At 57.3% G+C, this 19,556-nt stretch overlaps 1 protein-coding gene across 1 annotated transcript; it reads right to left on the bottom strand.

Annotated features, from left to right (window-relative positions):
- Positions 1–365: 365 nt before the first annotated feature.
- Positions 366–18,270, bottom strand: tbc1d25 (TBC1 domain family, member 25). The gene is given in 6 exon segments (XM_072488997.1): positions 366–1,836; positions 1,838–2,584; positions 5,944–6,135; positions 11,075–11,199; positions 11,651–11,805; positions 18,059–18,270. Coding segments are annotated over 6 exon segments (2,028 nt in total). The 3' UTR covers positions 366–1,239.
- Between the last annotated feature and the right edge of the window lie 1,286 nt (positions 18,271–19,556).

The following is a 19,556-nucleotide window of genomic DNA, read 5'->3' as shown; positions in this document are numbered from 1 at the left end:
GAGGGGGAGATGGGAGCGAGGGGATGGGAGCGAGGGGATGGGAGCGAGGGGATGGGAGCGAGGGGGAGATGGGAGCGAGGGGGAGACGGGAGGAGGAAACTGTGCTGGTGGTTCAATAGGGATAGACCCGTGACGGTCGTGGATTGCAGCTATTGACTGTGAGAGGCATCGTCCCCGAGTGACGACCCCTTCCCCTCCCCCCTCCCCCCGGAAGTATCAATCCAGGATTCTCCTGGACAGTATAGCTCAGGTCCCAACTCGGATAAGTTTAAACCATCCCCATCAAACCAGAGCCAACCCCCCCCCCCTGCCCCCTCCCCCCTCCCCCCCGCCGCCTCCCCCTCCCCCCCGCCCCCTCCCCCCCCCAAACCAATCCTTAACATATCCCCGACGCCTTCAGTTGTCGAGCAGCCAGCTGCCTGAGCCCACATTTCCCAGAGTCTTTCCTTGAGGAAGAGGACCCAGACACATGCTTCTGATACCCGGGACATTAATACTGCCTTTGCTTTCAAACAGGTTATATACATTGCACCATAATTTAAATATTAAAATTAAATAAGACATTCTCCCAGCCTCGCCATCGCAGCACTTGCCTGAGCTCGGTGGGAGTGGGAGTGTTAGTGGGCAAGGGGTTGGCACTGCCAATGCCGCCCACGCGCTCATTGTGGGCATGAATGGTTCCCTTCGTCCCATTCTGCCCGCTACCCAGGTGTCCCCCCCGCCCCCCCAAACCACAGCGACAGGTCCGGGATAGTGACCTCGATCGGAAACCGCCCGCCTGCCACACTTGGCGCCCAAGATGGGGGCAAGCAGGCGGTGAGGTGGGCAGTTCAGGGGGCAGAGGGGGAACTGGTTACCTCAGACCGCAGTGCGGTTAAGTGTTTCAGCAAAATAAAAATTAAGACAGTTCAGGGCTGGGTCAGGGGTGAAAGCTCGTCCCGGCGGAGTAGTATCGTCGTCGCGACCTCTGGTCAGTGGGCAGACGTCCGTACCCTGTTCAGGATGCCCGTCGGGCGGCAGAGAGTTGGCAAAAACAAAGATAAATTAAGGGCACACCACAGAGGTCCCGTCGTTTTAATGCAGTCTGCCCTCGCGCCATCCCCCACCTCCTCGAGCAGGGGGGCCCGAAGGTCACAGGTCACGGCAGCCTCACATCCACTGGAAGGTCGCAGGTCATGCCCTCTGCTGGGTCCGCAGGTGATGACCCCTGCCCTGCCACACCCGCCGGAAGGTCGCAGGTCACGAGGAGGCCGGCGACTCTGCCCCTGCTGCGGCTTCGTCTCCGTCCTCGGAGTCCCACACCTCGGACTGCAGGTAGTCGGCGAAGAGAGCTTTGGCCCGGTGGAGGACCCGGTTGAGGTTTTGGCGTCGGACGAGGCGGTCAAAGTGCATGGCCAGCTCGTTGTAGTCCATCTGGCTGCGGACGATGTGTTCGCGGTGCTCCAGCAGTACAGCCAGGCAGAGGAAGAGGACAAAGGGGTTTCCCCGCCCAAACTCCTGGGGTGGGGGCAGGGGGGCCGGGGCGGGGGCCCCCTGCTTGTCGGGGGGCGCCGCCGCCGGCCCCCCGCCCACTGCCGCCGTGCTGGTGGGGCCCGGCTCCCCGTCTGGGGAGGAGCAGCGGCCGTCAACCGAGGGGTTAAGGACGGGGGCAGAGGCCGACTTCTTCACTCCCAGGCTCTGGAGGCAGGGCGGCTGCAGGAGGGGCTCCTCCTCCTCCCTCCCTCGGTCCTCCTCCTCCTCCTCGCCGTCCCCCCCCACTCCGCGCGCCTCAGGGCTGCTCTGAAAATCGCCGAAGCTGGACTGTTTGGCCGGCAGCCGAGGGGGGCACCCCCCCCTCCTCCCCGTCCCCCCACCGGCTCGCCACGTCCTCGCCGGCAGCCAGCTCCCGGGCCGGCCTCACCATGTGTCGGTGGCGGGACGCCCGGCCCTCGGTGGGGGAGAGTGGGGGGCCGGTCAGCTCCACCTCCGTCTCGGGCGGGTCGGGGGGCAGGGAGCTCCAGGCCACCTCCAGCAGTCGCAGGGCATCCTCGAAGGCAAACTCCCGCTTCAGCTCCAGCAGCAGCCAGCGGTAGCAGAAGAAGAGGTCGTCAGCGCCGTGGGCCAGCAGGTAGGCGTAGAACTCGGGGTCGGTGCGCTGCAGCAGCACCTTGAGGTGCCGGAACTTCACCGCCATCACCTCGCCGTCCATCTGGAAGTTGGTCGCCAGCCGCTTCATGATGCCGCAGAAACAGATGTAGGCCTGCCCCTCGTGGTCCATGACCGCCAGGATAGGGGAGGCGATGTCGCTCATGCCCTGGCAGTAGGAGACCTGCGGGTGGGTCAGGGCGTAGGTGATCAGCAGGTCGTGGAGCGCCATGAGGTGGGGGCTGTCCTCCGAGCCGGCGTAATACGGGTGGGTCCGGTCCGTGCGGAGCACGTCCTTGAGCACCATGCCGCCCACAAACTCCAGGTCGTCGGGGCTGGCCCGCTCGGCCCACTCGCCCTTCAGCCTCTCGTACTCGCGCGTCTTACGCTTGATGTAGTCCATCCGCTCTTGGCCCGTCAGTCCATCTGGGTAGACATTCAGAAGGTACCTCCACACCACCTGTGAGAGGGGGGGGGGGGGGGGAGCAGCAAGACAAGATTCGCTTAGCATTCCCACCCACAAGCCCACTGCACCCTCGCCGCACAGTCACTGATTTATAACGATAATTTTCTATGTAAACACGTCACGCTCGACTCTCTCCCCAGTCTTCCCCCCCCCCCCAAAAAAATGACATGATCAGAAATACAGAAAAGGTGTCAACCCTGGCTCGGTGGGCCAGAACGTGAAACTTGCCGGCAAGAGAGATGCCTCGCCAAAGTTTTTCATGCGCACTCATCAGGACGAAACGCAAGAACGCCAAATTTCAAACAATAACATTCTTTTGGGAAAAAAAACAAATCAAAGGGCACTTTTGCCCCGCTGTCAATGGGCAGAGTTCAGGTCGTACTCGAGCAACCCATGCTCGTAAAGCCCCCCCAAAAACAAAAATGTTTGCGGTTTGACACGTTTCCGCGATTGGACAGCACCCATGGATCAATTCTGAGCGCGCCAATAGCCACGATACAATGCAAGATCGTCCACTCGTAGTTGAGCAGCGTGGCTCATTTCTATGTGCTCAAAGCAACATACATTCATCACAAACAAGCCTTTATTTATTTATTTATTTTATTTTAAAAATTAATTTAGAATATTTTGTTCCGATTGAGGGGTAATTTCACGTGGCCAATCCACCGACCCTGCACATCTTTGGGTTGTGGGGGTGAAACCCACGCAGACACGGGGAGAACGTGCAAACTCCACACGGACAGTGACCCAGGGCTGGGATCGAACCCGGGTCCTCAGCGCCGCAGGCAGCAGTGTTAGCCACTGTGCCGCCCTACAAACAAGCCTTTATACTTTTTTTTTGTTGAAGGACCTGGGAGTTTGGGGAGCAGATGGTTCCACACTGCTTTCTCCCTGGGGTTACCGCGACCAGAGTCAATGTGCCAACTAAGCAGCACCTTTTTCTCCTGTGGAGTAAATTGTTGAGGGTCTGAAATTTGGCATTCTTGTATTTGTCCGGATGTGTGAGATTTGAAAAGCTTCGGTAACTCGGTCGTCCTGTTTCAGCAAGATTAAATCAAAACAGGTGTTAAATGGTCAGGAGCCAAAGAATGCCACCTCCCCAAAGAGCATGAGGATGTGTCCTTACCCGGGACACTCACATCCAGAGCGATTAAAACAAAGAGGGGTATTTGGCCAGAGGAGGTCGCTAAACTGTAACGAGTGGAGTGCTGCTGTGAACTTATCAGAGAATAGACAGTGCAGGCACCCGATCCTCATCACCCTACCTAACCTAAGAGGCAATTTATCCTGGCCAATCCACCTAACCTGCACATCTTTGGACTGTGGGAGGAAACCAGAGCACCCGGAGGAAACCCACGCAATCACGGGGAAAGGATACAAATGTGGGAATGTTAGCTGTGAGGATACGAAGCTAGGTGGGGCCTTAACCCATTTGGAGTTTTGAAGAACGAGGGGTAATTTTAATGCAACAATTTAAAAAAGCAGGACCTCGAGGGTTGTAATCTCGGGATTACTCCCTGTGCCACGTGCCAGTGAGGCTAGAAATAGGAAGATAGAGCAGCTAAACACGTGGCTAAACAGCTGGTGTAGGAGGGAGGGTTTCAGATGTCTGGACCATTGGAATCTGTTCCTGGTGGGACCTGTACAAGGACGGGTTGCATCTAAACTGGAGAGGCATAAATATCCTGGCCGCGAGGTTTGCTAGTGTCACACGGGAGGGTTTAAACTAGTATGGCGGGGGGGGGGGGGGGGGGGGGGGGTTTGTTTCAAGGTGAGAAGATAAGGCAGATTCTGATCTCAGATGTTGTTGCCAATACACAGACTTGGTTCAGGGAAGGACAGGAGTGGCAGCTAAACGTTCCAGGATATAGGCGTTTCAGGCGGGATAGACGGGAATGTAAAAGGGACGGGGGCGTTGCACTATTGGTTGAGGAGAATATCACAGCTGTACTGCGGGAGAACACCTCGGAGGGCTCATACAGCGAGGCAATATGGGTGGAGCTCAGGAATAGGAAAGATGCAGTCACAATGTTGGGGATTTACTCCAGGCCTCCCAACAGCCAGCGGGAGATAGAGGAACAGATACGTAGGCAGATTTTGGAAAGGTGTAAAAGCAACAGGGTTGTTGTGGTGGGTGATTTTAACTTCCCCTATATTGACTGGGACACACTTAGTGCCAGGGGCTTGGATGGGGCAGAGTTTGTAAGGAGCATCCAGGAGGGCTTCTTGAAACAATATGTAGATAATACAACTAGGGAGACAGCCATACTGGACCTGGTATTGGGGAATGGGTCTGGCCAGGTGGTCAAAGTTTCAACAGGGGAGCATTTCGGGAACAGTGACCATAATTCAGTACGTTTTAATGTACTGATGGATAAAGTGTCATCTTCAAGTGAAGGTGCTAAATTGGGGGAAGGCTAATTACAACAATATTAGGCAGGAACTGAATGGTAGATGGTTTGGGTCATGTTGAGATCGAAAAGGAGACTCCGCACAGACAGCGACCCAAGCCGGGAATTGAACCCGGGTCCCTGGAGCTGTGAAGCAACAGTGCTAACCACTGTGCTACCGTGCTGCCACAGAGCGCTTTCGGAGGGTCAGGAATCTCAAAGACTCGCCAGTGAAGAAAACACCATCCAAAATAGCCGCCCCCTGATCAGCAAACTATGCCTCCTCAGCACATTCTCGGCTGTCGGGGTAGGTCGGAGGGTCGGGGTAACCAGACCCTCGGCATCGATTCACTCAAACCCCTTCAGAACTTGATACTTTTTAACAATGTCACCCCTTATTCCTTGAAACGCTGGGGGAACATGGGCCCGCTCTCCGCAATTTCTAACCACAAGGCTCATTTCAGGATTCAGTTGCACAAACCTTTGGTGTTTACTCTCTCTCGCGCGGGAAGGTATAGCCTTTAGAATACGGAGACCAGAACGGTCCACAGTAATTCAGATGGACTCTCATCGATGCCGCATAGAATTACAGCACCCCCCCCCACTCCAATTCATCGGTAATGAAGGCGAACAGGCCATCTGCTGCCCTCATCACTGGGTGCAAATCATCTTCAAGACCCCTCGATCGTTGACCTCTGCGAGGGAGATTTCTTGCCTCCCGTCTTCAGAGGACAATATGATGCCCGCAGAGGAAGGCTGACGAGAGCCAGAGCCCAGGCGGTGAGTGGGCTCTTCGGCCACGAGGGCATCACAGCCGTTGGCGACTGCGTCATGGCAGCAGATCAGGGCACGTGGGGTGGCGCACAGTGAGAGACAGAGTGAGGCAGCAGGCAGAGGGAGAGATACGAGGGACGAGTGTCGGCTTCGGGGACGGGCTGGGGGAAGAGAGCGAAGACCACTCACCTTGCGCAGTGCCGGTTCAACGCCACCGTGATAGATACGCAGCCTCAGCTCCTCGGGCCGGCACAGCTGACCCTCGTGGTTGAGATAGGTGTGGAATTCGGCATCACTGAGCGGCGGTTTGAATGGTTTCACGGCCTCCTCACCGCTCGACCAGCTCAGCACCTGCTGCACTTTCGAGATGGTTCGACCAACCTGTCCAAGGGATTGGAGCATCACCTTTAGTACATGTTTCAAACACTCCCAGGACAGGTACAGCACAGGGTAAGATACAGAGTAAAGCTCCCTCAACACTGTCCCCATCAAACACTCCCAGGACAGGTACAGCACGGGGTTAGATACAGAGTAAAGCTCCCTCTACACTGTCCCCATCAAACACTCCCAGGACAGGTACAGCACGGGGTTAGATACGGAGTAAAGCTTCCTCTACACTGTCCCCATCAAACACTCCCAGGACAGGTACAGCACGGGGTTAGATACAGAGTAAAGCTCCCTCAACACTGTCCCCATCAAACACTCCCAGGACAGGTACAGCACGGAGTTAGATACAGAGTAAAGCTTCCTCTACACTGTCCCCATCAAACACTCCCAGGACAGGTACAGCACGGGGTTAGATACGGAGTAAAGCTCCCTCTAGCCTGTCCACATCAAACACTCCCAGTACAGGTACAGCAAGGGGTTTGATGCAGAGTAAAACTCCCACTACACTGTCCCCATCAAACACTCCTCGGACAGGTACAGCACGGGGTTAGATACAGAGTAAAGCTCCCACTATACTTTCCCCATCAAATACTCTCAGGACAGGTACAGCATGGGGTTAGATATAGAGTAAAGCTCCCTCTACACTGTCCACATCAAACACTCCCAGTACAGGTACAGCAAGGGGTCCGATACAGAGTAAAGCTCCCTCTACACTGTCACCATCAAACACTCCCAGGACAGGTACAGCACGGGGTTAGATACAGTGTAAAGCTCCCTCTACACTGTCCCCATCAAACACTCCCAGGACAGGTACAGCACGGGGTTAGATACAGAGTAAAGCTCCCTCTACACTGTCCCCATCAAACACTCCCAGGACAGGTACAGCACGGGGTTAGATACAGAGTAAAGCTCCCTCTACACTGTCCCCATCAAACACTCCCAGGACAGGTACAGCACGGGGTTAGATACAAGTTAAGCTCCTTCTAAACTCTCCCCACCAAACACTCCCAGGACTGGTACAGCACGGGGTGAGATACAGAGTAAAGCTCCCTCTACACTGTCCCCATCAAACACTCCCAGGACAGGTACAGCACAGGGTTAGATACAGAGTAAATCTCACTCTACACTATCCCCATCAAACACTTCTAGGACAGGTTCAGCACAGGGTTAGATACAGAGTAAAGCTCCCTCTAGCCTGTCCACATCAAACACTCCCAGGACAGGTACAGCACGGGGTTAGATACAGAGTAAAACTCCCTCTACACTGTCCCCATTAAACACTCCCAGGACAGGTACAGCACGGGGTTAGATACAGAGTAAAGCTCCCACTATACTTTCCCCATCAAACACTCTCAGGACAGGTACAGCACGGGGTTAGATACAAGTTAAGCTCCTTCTAAAGCTCCTTCTAGGGGCAGCACGGTAGCATAGCGGTTAGCGCAATTGCTTCACAGCGCCAGGGTCCCAGGTTCGATTCCTGGCTGGATCACTGTCTGTGCGGAGTCTGCACATCCTCCCAGTGTCTGCGTGGGTTTCCTCCGGGTGCTCCGGTTTCCTCCCACAGTCCAAAGATGTGCAGGTTAGGTGGATTGGCCATGATAAATTGCCCTTAGTGTCCAAAATTGCCCTTAGTGTTGGTTGAGTGGGGTTACTGGGTTATGGGGATAGGGTGGTGTGAGCTTGGGTAGGGTGCTCTTTCCAAGAGCCGGTGCAGACTCGATGGGCCGAATGGCCTCCTTCTGCACTGTAAATTCTATCTATCTTCTATCTAAACTCTCCCCACCAAACACTCCCAGGACAGGTACAGCACGGGGTTAGGTACAGAGTAAAGCTCCCTCTACACTGTCCCCATCAAACACTCCCAGGACAGGTACAGCACGGGGTTAGGTACAGAGTAAAGCTCCCTCTACACTGTCCCCATCAAACACTCCCAGGACAGGTACAGCACGGGGTTAGATACAGAGTAAAGCTCCCTCTACACTGTCCCCATCAAACACTCCCAGGACAGGTACAGCACGGGGTTAGGTACAGAGGAAAGCTCCCTCTGCGCTGTCCAAATGAAATAATTGCAAGACAGTACTCCGGCATGACCTCCAATAGTGCAACGCTCCCTCAGCACTGACCCTCCAAAATTGCAGCACTCCTTCAGTACTGACTCACTGACAGTGCAGCACTCCCTCAGTACTGACCCTCTGACAGTGCGGCACTCCCTCAGTACTGACCCTCTGACAGTGCGGCACTCCCTCAGTACTGACCCTCTGACAGTGCGGCACTCCCTCAGTACTGACCCTCTGACAGTGCAGCACTCCCTCAGTACTGACCCTCCTACAGTGTGGCACTCCCTCAGTACTGATCCTCTGACAGTGCGGCATTCCCTCAGTACTGACCCTCTCTCTGACAGTGCGGCACTCCCTCAGTACTGACCCTCTGACAGTGCGGCACTCCTTCAGTACTGACCCTCTGACAGTGCGGAGCTCCCTCAGCACTGACCCTCTCTCTGACAGTGCGGCACTCCCTCAGTACTGACCCTCCTACAGTGCAGCACTCCCTCAGTACTGACCCTCTGACAGTGCGGCACTCCCTCAGTACTGACCCTCTGACAGTGCGGCACTCCCTCAGTACTGACCCTCTGACAGTGCGGCACTCCCTCAGTACTGACCCTCTGACAGTGCAGCACTCCCTCAGTACTGACCCTCCTACAGTGTGGCACTCCCTCAGTACTGATCCTCTGACAGTGCGGCATTCCCTCAGTACTGACCCTCTCTCTGACAGTGCGGCACTCCCTCAGTACTGACCCTCTGACAGTGCGGCACTCCTTCAGTACTGACCCTCTGACAGTGCGGAGCTCCCTCAGCACTGACCCTCTCTCTGACAGTGCGGCACTCCCTCAGTACTGACCCTCCTACAGTTTGGCACTCCCTCAGTACTGACCCTCTGACAGTGCGGAGCTCCCTCAGCACTGACCCTCTCTCTGACAGTGCGGCACTCCCTCAGTACTGACCCTCCTACAGTTTGGCACTCCCTCAGTACTGACCCACTGACAGTGCAGCACTCCCTCAGTACTGACCCTCTGACAGTGCGGCACTCCCTCAGTACTGACCCTCTGACAGTGCGGCACTCCCTCAGTACTGACCCTCCGACAGTGCGGCACTCCCTCAGTACTGACCCTCTGACAGTGCGGCACTCCCTCAGTACTGACCCTCCGACAGTGCGGCACTCCCTCAGTACTGACCCCCTGACAGTGTGGCACTCCCTCAGCACTGACCCTCTGACAGTGTGGCACTCCCTCAGCACTGACCCTCTGACAGTGCGGCGCTCCCTCAGTACTGACCCTCTGACAGTGCGGCACTCCCTCAGTACTGACCCTCTGACAGTGCGGCACTCCCTCAGTACTGACCCTCTGACAGTGCAGCACTCCCTCAGTACTGACCCTCCTACAGTGTGGCACTCCCTCAGTACTGATCCTCTGACAGTGCGGCATTCCCTCAGTACTGACCCTCTCTCTGACAGTGCGGCACTCCCCTCAGTACTGACCCTCTGACAGTGCGGCACTCCTTCAGTACTGACCCTCTGACAGTGCGGAGCTCCCTCAGCACTGACCCTCTCTCTGACAGTGCGGCACTCCCTCAGTACTGACCCTCCTACAGTTTGGCACTCCCTCAGTACTGACCCACTGACAGTGCAGCACTCCCTCAGTACTGACCCTCTGACAGTGCGGCACTCCCTCAGTACTGACCCTCTGACAGTGCGGCACTCCCTCAGTACTGACCCTCCGACAGTGCGGCACTCCCTCAGTACTGACCCTCTGACAGTGCGGCACTCCCTCAGTACTGACCCTCCGACAGTGCGGCACTCCCTCAGTACTGACCCCCTGACAGTGTGGCACTCCCTCAGCACTGACCCTCTGACAGTGTGGCACTCCCTCAGCACTGACCCTCTGACAGTGCGGCGCTCCCTCAGTACTGACCCTCTGACAGTGCAGCACTCCCTCAGTACTGACCCTCTGACAGTGCGGCACTCCCTCAGTACTGACCCTCTGACAGTGCGGCACTCCCTCAGTACTGACCCTCTGACAGTGCGGCACTCCCTCAGTACTGACCCTCTGACTGTGCGGCACTCCCTCAGTACTGACCCTCTGACAGTGCGGCACTCCCTCAGTACTGACCCTCTGACAGTGCGGCACTCCCTCAGTACTGACCCTCTGACTGTGCGGCACTCCCTCAGTACTGACCCTCTGACAGTGCGGCACTCCCTCAGTACTGACCCTCTGACAGTGCGGCACTCCCTCAGTACTGACCCTCTGACTGTGCAGCGCTCCCTCAGTACTGACCCTCTGACTGTGCGGCACTCCCTCAGTACTGACCCTCTGACAGTGCGGCACTCCCTCAGTACTGACCCTCTGACAGTGCAGCACTCCCTCAGTACTGACCCTCTGACAGTGCGGCGCTCCCTCAGTACTGACCCTCTGACAGTGCAGCACTCCCTCAGTACTGACCCTCTGACAGTGCAGCACTCCCTCAGTACTGACCCTCTGACAGTGCAGCACTCCCTCAGTACTGACCCTCTGACAGTGCGGCACTCCCTCAGTACTGACCCTCTGACAGTGCAGCACTCCCTCAGTACTGACCCTCTGACAGTGCAGCACTCCCTCAGTACTGACCCTCTGACAATGCAGCACTCCCTCAGTACTGACTCTCTGACAGTGCAGCACTCCCTCAGTACTGACCCTCTGACAGTGCGGCACTCCCTCAGTACTGACCCTCTGACAGTGCGGTACTCCCTCAGTACTGACCCTCTAACAGTGCGGCGCTCCGTTAGCAGTGACCCTCCGATGGTGGTGGTTAACAGCACTGACTGACTGAGGTGAGCTCAGTGTCGAAGGGTCCTTGTGCACTGGGCACTCGGGCCGGGCAGTGAGGTCGCACACACTAACCTGGGTAATGATGGACTGTGTTAAGGGGAGCGCCGAGGCGGTGAAGGAACGCTTTTCTGGTGTCAGAAGGTCAGATCCAATCACATCCTTTGTACTGATGATGTCCCAGTCTTCAAGGAGCGGACCTGAGAGGTGACAGGATCGGAACAAATGGGGGTCACATCGAATCGTTACATCTGACAACTCCCCAAACACAAACATTTACAAAGCTGTGCCACTCGATCTCGCGACTCCCAGTGCCCAACACGCCAGCCACCCAGTTATCTGACGAATGGAGGCAAGGCACCAAATCCCAATTCAATCGCGGTTACTCTGCCTGCTGCCCCCGTTCCCCCCCCCCCAAAAAAAAACCCGTCAATAGTAGAGTCCGGACGGTGATGAGGCTGGGTGCTGCAAACTAGCCCCACACCCCTCCGACCATCCCCCGCCCCCTCTCCCCCGACCGCCCCGCCGACCATTCACCCCCCCCACCCCAGGCCCCTCACCCGCCCCCCATCCCAGGCGCAGTCCATTCCACACGAGGCCGCTGCTGGAACCTGCCGTTTTCCGCATCCCCTCTGGCCCTCCGATACTCACTGTCTTCGGAGGGCTTGATGTCGACCTTGAGCTGCAGCTGGGCTTTCGAGAGGCTGCTGAAGGCCAAGTCCAGGTCCCAGTCCGAATTCAGCGCCAGGTACACCTCCTGGCTGGGTTTCTCGGGAGACAGGTAGCTTATAACAAAATTCTTCTTCCTGTCCCACAATCAGGAAATAGGGAGACATTTACTGCACGGTAATCTGACACTGTCAGAGGAGCAGCGCCGAGGGAGTGCCGCACTGTCAGAGGAGCAGCGCCGAGGGAGTGCCGCACTGTCTTGGGTCAGTACTGAGGGAGTGCTGCACTGTCAGAGGGTCAGTACTGAGGGAGTGCCGCACTGTCAGAGGGTCAGTACTGAGGGAGTGCTGCACTGTCAGAGGGTCAGTACTGAGGGAGTGCTGCACTGTCAGAGGGTCAGTACTGAGGGAGTGCCGCACTGTCAGAGGGTCAGTACTGAGGGAGTGCCGCACTGTCAGAGGGTCAGTACTGAGGGAGTGCTGCACTGTCAGAGGGTCAGTACTGAGGGAGTGCCGCACTGTCAGAGCGTCAGTACTGAGGGAGCGCCGCACTGTCAGAGGAGCAGCGCCGAGGGAGTGCCGCACTGTCAGAGGGTCAGTACTGAGGGAGTGCTGCACTGTCAGAGGAGCAGCGCCGAGGGAGCGCCGCACTGTCAGAGGAGCAGCGCCGAGCGAGTGCCGCACTGTCTTGGGTCAGTGCTGAGGGAGCCCCGCAATGTCAGAGGGTCAGTACTGAGGGAGTGCCGCACTGTCAGAGGGTCAGTACTGAGGGAGCGCACCACTGTCAGAGGGTCAGTACTGAGGGAGCGCCGCACTGTCAGAGGGTCAGTACTGAGGGAGTGCCGCACTGTCAGAGGGTCAGTACTGAGGGAGCGCCGCACTGTCAGAGGGTCAGTACTGAGGGAGTGCTGCACTGTCTTGGGTCAGTACTGAGGGAGTGTCGCACTGTCAGAGGGTCAGTACTGAGGGAGTGCCGCACTGTCAGAGGGTCAGTACTGAGGGAGTGCTGCACTGTCTTGGGTCAGTACTGAGGGAGTGTCGCACTGTCAGAGGGTCAGTACTGAGGGAGTGCCGCACTGTCAGAGGGTCAGTACTGAGGGAGTGCTGCACTGTCTTGGGTCAGTACTGAGGGAGTGCCGCACTGTCAGAGGGTCAGTTCTGAGGGAGTGCTGCACTGTCTTGGGTCAGTACTGAGGGAGTGCCGCACTGTCAGAGGGTCAGTACTGAGGGAGCGCCGCACTGTCTTGGGTCAGTACTGAGGGAGTGCCGCACTGTCAGAGGGTCAGTACTGAGGGAGTGCCGCACTGTCAGAGGGACAGTTCTGAGGGAGTGCTGCACTGTCAGAGGGTCAGTACTGAGGGAGTGCCGCACTGTCAGAGGGTCAGTACTGAGGGAGTGCCGCACTGTCAGAGGGTCAGTACTGAGGGAGTGCCGCACTGTCAGAGGGACAGTACTGAGGGAGCGCCGCACTGTCAGAGGGTCAGTACTGAGGGAGCGCCGCACTGTCGGAGGGTCAGTACTGAGGGAGTGCTGCACTGTCAGAGGGTCAGTACTGAGGGAGCGCCGCACTGTCAGAGGGTCAGTACTGAGGGAGCGCCGCACTGTCAGAGGGTCAGTACTGAGGGAGTTTCGCACTGTCAGAGGGTCAGTACTGAGGGAGTGCCGCACTGTCAGAGGGTCAGTACTGAGGGAGCGCCGCACTGTCAGAGGGTCAGTACTGAGGGAGTGCTGCACTGTCAGAGGATCAGTACTGAGGGAGTGCTGCACTGTCTTGGGTCAGTACTGAGGGAGTGTCCGCACTGTCAGAGGGTCAGTACTGAGGGAGTGCCGCACTGTCAGAGGGTCAGTACTGAGGGAGTGCTGCACTGTCTTGGGTCAGTACTGAGGGAGTGTCGCACTGTCAGAGGGTCAGTACTGAGGGAGTGCCGCACTGTCAGAGGGTCAGTACTGAGGGAGTGCTGCACTGTCTTGGGTCAGTACTGAGGGAGTGCCGCACTGTCAGAGGGTCAGTTCTGAGGGAGTGCTGCACTGTCTTGGGTCAGTACTGAGGGAGTGCCGCACTGTCAGAGGGTCAGTACTGAGGGAGCGCCGCACTGTCTTGGGTCAGTACTGAGGGAGTGCCGCACTGTCAGAGGGTCAGTACTGAGGGAGTGCCGCACTGTCAGAGGGACAGTTCTGAGGGAGTGCTGCACTGTCAGAGGGTCAGTACTGAGGGAGTGCCGCACTGTCAGAGGGTCAGTACTGAGGGAGTGCCGCACTGTCAGAGGGTCAGTACTGAGGGAGTGCCGCACTGTCAGAGGGACAGTACTGAGGGAGCGCCGCACTGTCAGAGGGTCAGTACTGAGGGAGCGCCGCACTGTCGGAGGGTCAGTACTGAGGGAGTGCTGCACTGTCAGAGGGTCAGTACTGAGGGAGCGCCGCACTGTCTTGGGTCAGTACTGAGGGAGTGTCGCACTGTCAGAGGGTCAGTACTGAGGGAGTGCCGCACTGTCAGAGGGTCAGTACTGAGGGAGTGCTGCACTGTCTTGGGTCAGTACTGAGGGAGTGTCGCACTGTCAGAGGGTCAGTACTGAGGGAGTGCCGCACTGTCAGAGGGTCAGTACTGAGGGAGTGCTGCACTGTCTTGGGTCAGTACTGAGGGAGTGCCGCACTGTCAGAGGGTCAGTTCTGAGGGAGTGCTGCACTGTCTTGGGTCAGTACTGAGGGAGTGCCGCACTGTCAGAGGGTCAGTACTGAGGGAGCGCCGCACTGTCTTGGGTCAGTACTGAGGGAGTGCCGCACTGTCAGAGGGTCAGTACTGAGGGAGTGCCGCACTGTCAGAGGGACAGTTCTGAGGGAGTGCTGCACTGTCAGAGGGTCAGTACTGAGGGAGTGCCGCACTGTCAGAGGGTCAGTACTGAGGGAGTGCCGCACTGTCAGAGGGTCAGTACTGAGGGAGTGCCGCACTGTCAGAGGGACAGTACTGAGGGAGCGCCGCACTGTCAGAGGGTCAGTACTGAGGGAGCGCCGCACTGTCGGAGGGTCAGTACTGAGGGAGTGCTGCACTGTCAGAGGGTCAGTACTGAGGGAGCGCCGCACTGTCAGAGGGTCAGTACTGAGGGAGTGCTGCACTGTCAGAGGGTCAGTACTGAGGGAGTGCTGCACTGTCAGAGGATCAGTACTGAGAGAATGCTGCACTGTCAGAGGGTCAGTACTGAGGGAGTGCCGCACTGTCAGAGGGTCAGTACTGAGGGAGTGCCGCACTGCCAGAGGGTCAGTACTGAGAGAATGCTACACTGTCAGAGGGTCAGTGCTGAGGGAGTGCCGCACTGTCAAAGGGTCAGCTCTGAGGGAATGCCGCATTGTCGGAGGGTCAATACTGAGAGAGCATGGTCCTGTGAGAGGGTCAATGCTGAGAGAGCGCCGCACTGTCAGAGGGTCAGTACTGAGGGAGTGCTGCACTGTCAGAGAGTCAGTACTGAGGGGGCACCGCACTGTCAGAGGGTCAGTACTGAGGGAGTGCTGCACTGTCAGAGGGTCAGTACTGAGAGAGCGCGCACTGTCAAAGGGTCAGCTCTGAGGGAATGCCGCATTGTCGGAGGGTCAATACTGAGAGAGCATGGTCCTGTGAGAGGGTCAATGCTGAGAGAGTGCCGCACTGTCAGAGGGTCAGTACTGAGGGAGTGCTGCACTGTCAGAGGGTCAGTACTGAGGGAGCGCCGCACTGTCAGAGAGTCAGTACTGAGGGGGCACCGCACTGTCAGAGGGTCAGTACTGAGGGAGTGCTGCACTGTCAGAGGGTCAGTACTGAGAGAGCGCCGCACTGTCAGAGGGTCAGTACTGAGGGAGCGCCGCACTGTCAGAGGGTCAGTACTGAGGGAGTGCTGCACTGTCAGAGGGTCAGTACTGACGGAGAGCTGCACTGCCAGAGGGTCAGTACTGAGGGAGTGCCGCACTTTCAGAGGGTCAGTACTGAGGGAGTGCCGCACTGTCAGAGGTTCAGTACTGAGGGAGTGCCGCAATGCCAGAGGGCCACACTATCAGAGGGCCAGTACTGAGGGAGCTCCGCACTGTCAGAGGGTCAGCGCTGAGGGAGTGCTGCACTGTCAGAGGGTCAGTACTGAGGGAGTGCCGCGCTGTCAGAGGGTCAGTACTGAGGGAGTGCTGCACTGTCAGAGGGTCAGTACTGAGGGAGTGCTGCACTGTCAGAGGATCAGTACTGAGGGAGTGCTGCACTGTCAGAAGATCAGTACTGAGGGAGTGCCGCACAGTCAGAGGATCAGTACTGAGGGACTGCCGCACTATCAGAGGGTCAGTACTGAGGGAGTGCTGCAGTGTCAGAGGGTCAGCGCTGAGGGAGTGCCGCACTGTCAGATGGTCAGAACTGAGGGAGTGCTGCACTGTTAGCGGGTCAGTACTGAGGGAGGGTTGCACTGTCAGAGGGTCAGTGCTGAGGGAGCGCCGAATTGTCAGATGTTCAGTACTGAGGGAGTGCTGCACTGTCAGAGGGTCAGCGTTGAGGGAACGCCGCACTATCAGAGGGTCAGTACTGAGGAAGCGCCACACTGTCAGAGGGTCAGTACTGAGGGAGTGACGCACTGTCAGAGGGTCAGTACTGAGGGAGCGCTGCACTGTCAGAGGGTCAGTACTGAGGGAGTGCCGCACTGTCAGAGGGTCAGTACTGAGGGAGTGCCGCACTGTCAGAGGGTCAGTACTGAGGGAGTGCCGCACTGTCAGAGGGTCGGTACTGAGGGAGTGCTGCACTGTTAGCGGGTCAGTACTGAGGGAGGGTTGCACTGTCATTAGAGGGTCAGTGCTGAGTGAGCGCTGAATTGTCAGAGGGTCAGTGCTGAGTGAGTGCCGCACTGTCAGAGGGTCAGTGCTGAGGGAGTGCCGCACTGTCAGAGGGTCAGTGCTGAGGGAGTGCCGCACTGTTGGTGGATGAACGCACTGTCTGAGGGGCAGGACAGTCTTACTTCTGCTTGACGCCTTGAGAAGTCTCTTACGGGACCTCTGCCCTTTAGCTCAGAGTTTGCGCTGCTCACTGGCTCCATTCTGGGGAGTGAGAGACCCAATCGGATGGCCATCAGCCGGGACAGTGGAGCAGTAACTCCCCCAGGCTGGGCAACGTCCTTTCTATAGTTTGTTCATGAACTCTGGGCGCCATGAGGGAAGGCCAGCATTTATTGCCACTCCCAGTTGCCCCTTGAGAAGGTGGTGGGTGTATGTACACCCCCCCCGTGCTGTTAGGGAGAGAGTTGCAGGATGCTGTGGGAATGCTCTGTCCTGGATGGTGTCGAGCTTCTGGAGTGTTCAATCCTCTCTTAACGGACAGGGCCACTGCCCGGCACTTGCGGTGCGAATTATACTGTGCGAGAGCCACGTCAGAGGGCCAGCTAACGGTTGACCGCATTGCTGTGGGTCTGGAGTCACATTTCCCTCCTGGAGGGCCATTGGGGAACCGGATGGGTTTCTGCGACATTCTGGTAGTTCCCCTGTCGGCATTGGGCACAGCAAAACATTAGTGGTCTTGCACACAACGTTGAGGACACCTGACCCTCCGACACCAGCCTCCTCCCACTCTCCTCCATCACCCCGATATCCTTCTATTCTTCTCCCCGGTGCTTATCCAGCTTTTCCCCTTCACCTTAAACACATCGAGACGATTCACCCCAACCACTCCCGTGGGAGCGAGTCGCACATTCTCCCCACTCCCCGTGGGAGCGAGTCCCACATTCTCCCCACTCCCTGTGGGAGCAAGTCCCACATTCTCCCCACTTCCCTGTGGGAGCGAGTCCCACATTCTCCCCACTCCCCGTGGGAGCGAGTCCCACATTCTCCCCACTCCCCGTGGGAGCGAGTCCCACATTCTCCCCACTCCCTGTGGGAGCGAGTCCCACATTCTCCCCGCTCCCCGTGGGAGCGAGTCCCACATTCTCCTCACTCCCTGTGGGAGTGAGTCCCACATTCTCCCCACTCCCTGTGGGAGTGAGTCCCACATTCTCCCCACTCCCTGTGGGAGTGAGTCCCACAATCTCCCCACTCTCTGGGTAAAGATGTTTTCTCCTGAATTCCCCCCCGATTGGGTTGATTAGTCTCGGTCTTGTATTGACGCCCCCCCGGGTTCTGGTCTCTCCCCCCTCCCCCGACACAAGTGGAAACACCTTCTCTACGTCGACCCTGTCGAAACCCCCCTTCATCATTTTAAACACCTCGATCAGGTCACCCCCTCAGCTTCTCGTTCCTTGGGAAATAAGCTCCACTCCCCAGCCCGGTTCAATATTTCCTGAAGGCCCGAAAATCAGCTCTGGATCGTCCGTGTGAAAGGCTACGGCTTCACCTTCGCGGTACCCTGTCCGATCACCGTCATCCTTACACACAACGCCACACACGCCAGCCTCGCCAGACTCACCCACTTAAATCGAATGCTCGAATCAGAATATGCTGGAGGACTTCGAAGGAGGTGATCTGGGGATCAACGGCGAACGAGCGGAATACGGCTGGCAGCAAACCTTCGCATTTCTGTCGGGAAAGAGGAAACCAGCGTGAGCAGCGAGAGAACATGGTTTTAATTCGTTCAGAACGGGGGGCGTCACTGGTTAAGGCACCGTTTTTAGCGCCCATCTCTAACTGTTCCTCGAGGCGGTGGGTGCGCCGCCTTATCGAAGCCGCTGCAGTCCGCGTGGTGCAGGTACACACACGGTGCTTGGATAGGAGTGGTGCCGGGACGGCCATGGGAACCCCCACCACCTCTGATCTACGGCCCACCCTGGAGCTTCATTGTTGTTGGGTCAAAAACCGAGGCATTCCCTCGCTAGGAACACTGTCAGAGGGTCAGTACTGAGGGAGCGCCGTGCTGTCGGAGGGTCAGTGCTGAGTGTGTCGGTCTCTGTGTGTGTGTCTCTCTCTGTCTCTGTCTCTGTCTCTCTCTCTCTCTCTCTCTCTCTGTGTCTCTCTCTCTGTCTCTCTCTCTCTCTCTCTGTCTCTGTCTCTGTCTCTGTCTCTCTCTCTCTCTCTCTCTCTCTCTGTCTCTCTCTCTCTCTCTGTCTCTCTCTCTCTCTGTCTCTCTCTCTCTGTCTCTCTCTCTCTGTCCCTCTCTCTCTGTCCCTCTCTCTCTGTCCCTCTCTCTCTGTCCCTCTCTCTCTGTCCCTCTCTCTCTGTCCGTCCCTCTCTGTCCGTCCCTCTCTGTCCGTCTCTCTCTGTCTCTCTCTCTCTGTCTCTCTCTCTCTGTCTCTCTCTCTCTGTCTCTCTCTCTCTCTCTCTCTCTCTCTCTGTCTCTCTCTCTCTCTCTCTCTGTCTCTCTCTCTCTGTCTCTCTCTCTGTCTCTCTCTCTCTCTCTCTCTCTCTCTGTCTCTCTCTCTGTCTCTGTCCCTCTGTCTCTGTCCCACTGTCTCTGTCCTCTGTCTCTGTCCCTCTGTCTCTGTCCCTCTGTCTCTGTCCCTCTGTCTCTGTCCCTCTCTCTCTGTCCCTCTCTCTCTGTCCCTCTCTCTCTGTCCCTCTCTCTCTGTCCCTCTCTCTCTGTCCCTCTCTCTCTGTCCCTCTCTCTCTGTCCCTCTCTCTCTGTCCCTCTCTCTCTGTCCCTCTCTCTCTGTCCCTCTCTCTCTGTCCTCTCTCTCTGTCCCTCTCTCTCTGTCCCTCTCTCTCTGTCCCTCTCTCTCTGTCCCTCTCTCTCTGTCCCTCTCTCTCTGTCTCTCTCTCTCTGTCTCTCTCTCTGTCTCTGTCCCTCTGTCTCTGTCCCACTGTCTCTGTCCCTCTGTCTCTGTCCCTCTGTCTCTGTCCCTCTGTCTCTGTCCCTCTGTCTCTGTCCCTCTCTCTCTGTCCCTCTCTCTCTGTCCCTCTCTCTCTGTCCCTCTCTCTCTGTCCCTCTCTCTCTGTCCCTCTCTCTCTGTCCCTCTCTCTCTGTCCCTCTC

Source organism: Scyliorhinus torazame, chromosome 22 (assembly GCF_047496885.1).
Source record: "Scyliorhinus torazame isolate Kashiwa2021f chromosome 22, sScyTor2.1, whole genome shotgun sequence".
Taxonomy (NCBI): domain Eukaryota; kingdom Metazoa; phylum Chordata; class Chondrichthyes; order Carcharhiniformes; family Scyliorhinidae; genus Scyliorhinus; species Scyliorhinus torazame.
This window is presented reverse-complemented; position numbering and strand designations above follow the sequence as displayed.